Source organism: Anopheles darlingi, chromosome 3 (genome assembly GCF_943734745.1).
Source record: "Anopheles darlingi chromosome 3, idAnoDarlMG_H_01, whole genome shotgun sequence".
Classification (NCBI taxonomy): Eukaryota; Metazoa; Arthropoda; class Insecta; order Diptera; family Culicidae; genus Anopheles; species Anopheles darlingi.
In genome coordinates, this window is record NC_064875.1 from 22,691,793 (window position 1) to 22,695,198 (window position 3,406).

At 42.0% G+C, this 3,406-nt stretch overlaps 1 protein-coding gene across 1 annotated transcript; it reads right to left on the bottom strand.

Annotated features, from left to right (window-relative positions):
* Nucleotides 1–665: 665 nt before the first annotated feature.
* On the bottom strand, nucleotides 666–2,333 carry LOC125957281 (uncharacterized). The gene is made up of 2 exons (XM_049689882.1): nucleotides 2,200–2,333; nucleotides 666–2,130 (listed from the first exon to the last, which is right to left on the bottom strand). The coding sequence occupies exons 1-2, from the start codon at nucleotides 2,245–2,247 to the stop codon at nucleotides 787–789; spliced, it is 1,392 nt and encodes a 463-aa protein (XP_049545839.1). The 5' UTR covers nucleotides 2,248–2,333; the 3' UTR covers nucleotides 666–786.
* Nucleotides 2,334–3,406: the final 1,073 nt, after the last annotated feature.

Below are 3,406 nucleotides of genomic sequence, written 5' to 3' on the forward strand. Positions count from 1 at the left end.
ATTGGGTTCGCGGGGTCATATGGCGCGGTTAGTGGCGCTGGACCATGCGATTTCTCACGATTACACATCGTATGAGGCGTATGGCACAAGATTGGTCCGATGGCGATGGACGGCCATCGTCAGCAAAGAACGAGTTTAATTGCGGCCATTTGCTGATTGAGGGTGGATTGCACCGTTTTGGAACCTAAGCCGCGATTGATAAATAAATATTAGCCATTAAACGGGCATTAGGCAGCACCGGACCCATAATTATAGTTTTTGATAGAGAAACATCATTACGAATGGCAGCTGATATGTCTGTGATGCTTATGCTTAAAGCGGTAAGTGAAGCAACAAGCGCAAGATTCTTGATTAGTAGTTCTCTGCATGCAGTTTGCTTTTACCTTTACGTATATTTTTTCGTACACTATTGTAGTTAGAATCAGGTAAACAGCATTGGACTCGAAAAATAGAAAAAACTGACAAGCTTTTGTTCTAATTGGTAATGTAAAGTCATTATCGAAAAATTTCGATTTGCGATTCGATCATCGCGTCAAGGATTCTCTTTCAGTGTTGGGTTGGGCAAGTTGTGTAGCTCCCAAGGTAATATTGGCATAATTTAATCATTTAGCCGCCCGCTGGTTCGTTTGTTATCACAAAAAATTACCTCACTAGTGTGTCGCAGGACGAACCATTCATCATTTTATTGTACTGGTGGATTTCCTCTTCACATGCGTCTTGCTGTCTGCTAAACTCGAAATATAACACAGAACTCATCTAGTTTCAAATATTTATTTTGCCTTTTTTTTATAATGAATCCAATTGAATCTCCTTACGGAAACAGAACATTGGAGAACTCAGTGGAAACTGAATCGTCTTCAGATTGGGAAATATTTGCCTCCATTCAAGAACGAGATCGCGATCTGATTCACAAAATGCGAACAGCAGTTCACGCATTTGATACATCGGAGCTTCCACATCAAGGAAAACTGACTCCGTGAATTTTGCAAATTCAAACACCAGTACCTCCAGTTGCTTCAAAAGACAAATTGACTTCATTGTTTGCTTAGGTACTTCAACATAAGGATTGCATTGGTAAATCAAATGTAACTTTTGCAGCCCTGTCAAATTGCGGCTAATGGTCTCGATAACTACTTCTTCGTTCGTACTCGTAATTTGCAGAGTAAGATACTTGATCGACTTAGGGAGGCGCATTAAGTTGCGATCCAGCAAAACGTCCGATCCCAGATCCAGTAGCTCTAGTTCGGTTAGCTCCGATAGGCCAAAGTCAATATCAAGTGGGAAACGATCTTTCATTTGGATCGCTCTAAATGTTAGATGACGAAGCAGAGTGAACTTGGAAAGCTGTCTTAAGATAGCAATATCTACATTGCGCAGAAAGGTACAAAAATACAGATGCCTAAGTGCCGTGTACTTGTCATGTATTGCAGGGAGAAGCCAATCTTCTATGTCGTGAATGGCTAGTTCCAGTGTCTCCACTTGTGTCAACCGATTAAGCTTGCATCTGCCTTTCAATTGCACTGCACAGTCCGTCAGCACGAGACGCTTCAGGTAAGTGAATACCAGCGGTTGATCCGGTTGAGTAAGTGCACGCAGTGGTCCTACAAATGTTCGTAATTGTGGTATATCAAAGGAGAAATGACACCAACTATCCATCTCTAAATGGTCAACAGTGGCACTCTTTATGGTAAGGAAAGATAAAGGTAAATGATAAGCGTGAACTACGAACGATCGTAGCGCCGGCATCTCGTTTACTTCCTTGAGAATTGCTTCCACCGCAGATTTCGTACAGTAACTCCAAAAGGTTAACTTCAGCGTCCGGATATTTTTCGTGATTTTCGGGTGCAGTATGTTCCAGAATGATTGAACGTCAGCATCTGTGCGTTTTATGGTTAGGTTCATATTTCGATAGCAACGCTGAGTATGTTTCACAGCATCTATGTGCTGCTCAATGTACTGCAACGTCTTCTGGCACACGGGTTTTTTATCTGTTAAAAAGGGGACTGCAAGCTTAAACTGAAATCGTTTGATATAGTCACTGAAGAAGATGATATCGTGCCATCTACGACAAGTGCAGGACGCATCTTTCACGTTCTCCAGTTCTAGTAGATCGAATATCATGCACAGCAGCTGCAATAGAATGAACAAACAATGAGAACAGTCCATTTAATTTTTGTTGCACACGTTGCACTTGCTCACCTCCTCTGGAAGCAAATCAATCGGGCTTTCACATCGCAACGGGGCCATTTTACACTTTTTTCCCCCAGTGCTCAAATGACTCACTCCGCAAAGGTCGGTTTCAGTTGGTTAAAGACAGTAAAGGAGCTGCGATGCGATCGTGATCGCGACACGAATAGAACTGAACGTGATAAGAATTCACTGCCATCGTTTCTGCTGCTCGCTACTCGTCGGGCCATTGCATGATGCTGATAAGGCTAGGTTTCCCCCCCACAATCAACGTTGACGCGCGTTGTCCAGCAGATGACTCGATGCGCCTTGAACGTTACACAAGCAACAGGGTCATGTTGGGTCTATTCGAATAAAGGCCACACTATAATATGTTTACACATGAGTAACAATATATTTTCACTGTAGTTTTTTTTTTAATTTGTTGTTCAACAATGTTATCTGTTTATGCAATTAACAGTAACAAACAGCAAAGTGTGATACGATTTTGGATTTTGGTCTCAGAAAATTAAATATGCTTACTATGTTATCCTTTCATTCGCTTAGTTTCTAATTTAATATCCTAATGAAGCAAAAATTCGGCCGTTATGAATTAAAGGTTCAACTAGATCCGTAATCATAAGCAGTTAAATTCGCTTTGCTATTTATGGTTTTGCTTTGTTAGATGGTTTAGAATTGCGGATGGCGTAGTATAGGAGCTAGTAATGCAGGAAGAAAACAAAACCTTCTAGAAAGAGCTGGAGTGCACCCGATATACTTCACATAAAAATTGCCATAAATTTTAAAAAGCTTCCCCTTCCCCTATTGGATTGTTTCGCAGATGCTGCATTCCTTTCTCAGCCATTCTCAGTGTCCAGCGCAATTATTTCATTAGCTTCTCCTCCATTTTCCCGCGCAAATATTAACGATCTAGGGTAAAGGAGCTGCAACGAGACGATGTACCTTTTCCCTATTCTCTCTCTTCCTGCTAGTTATTGCCACAACGTGGTTCGCGATCACATGGCTCACATTGCATAACGGAGCAATCCGTTGGGTCCCGTACCCGAAGCGTACTAACGATTCATATCAAAGGCGCGCGCACTGCCAGGAAGGTGCAACTATAAACGGTTTTTGGGGTGGGTTAGGGATTGAGCGTTGCACCAACCATCGTATCGTAACTGGTGCATCATGATGATGTAATGGATAGTTGAAGGGAACGGTTGGATTGGTCAAGAATGGT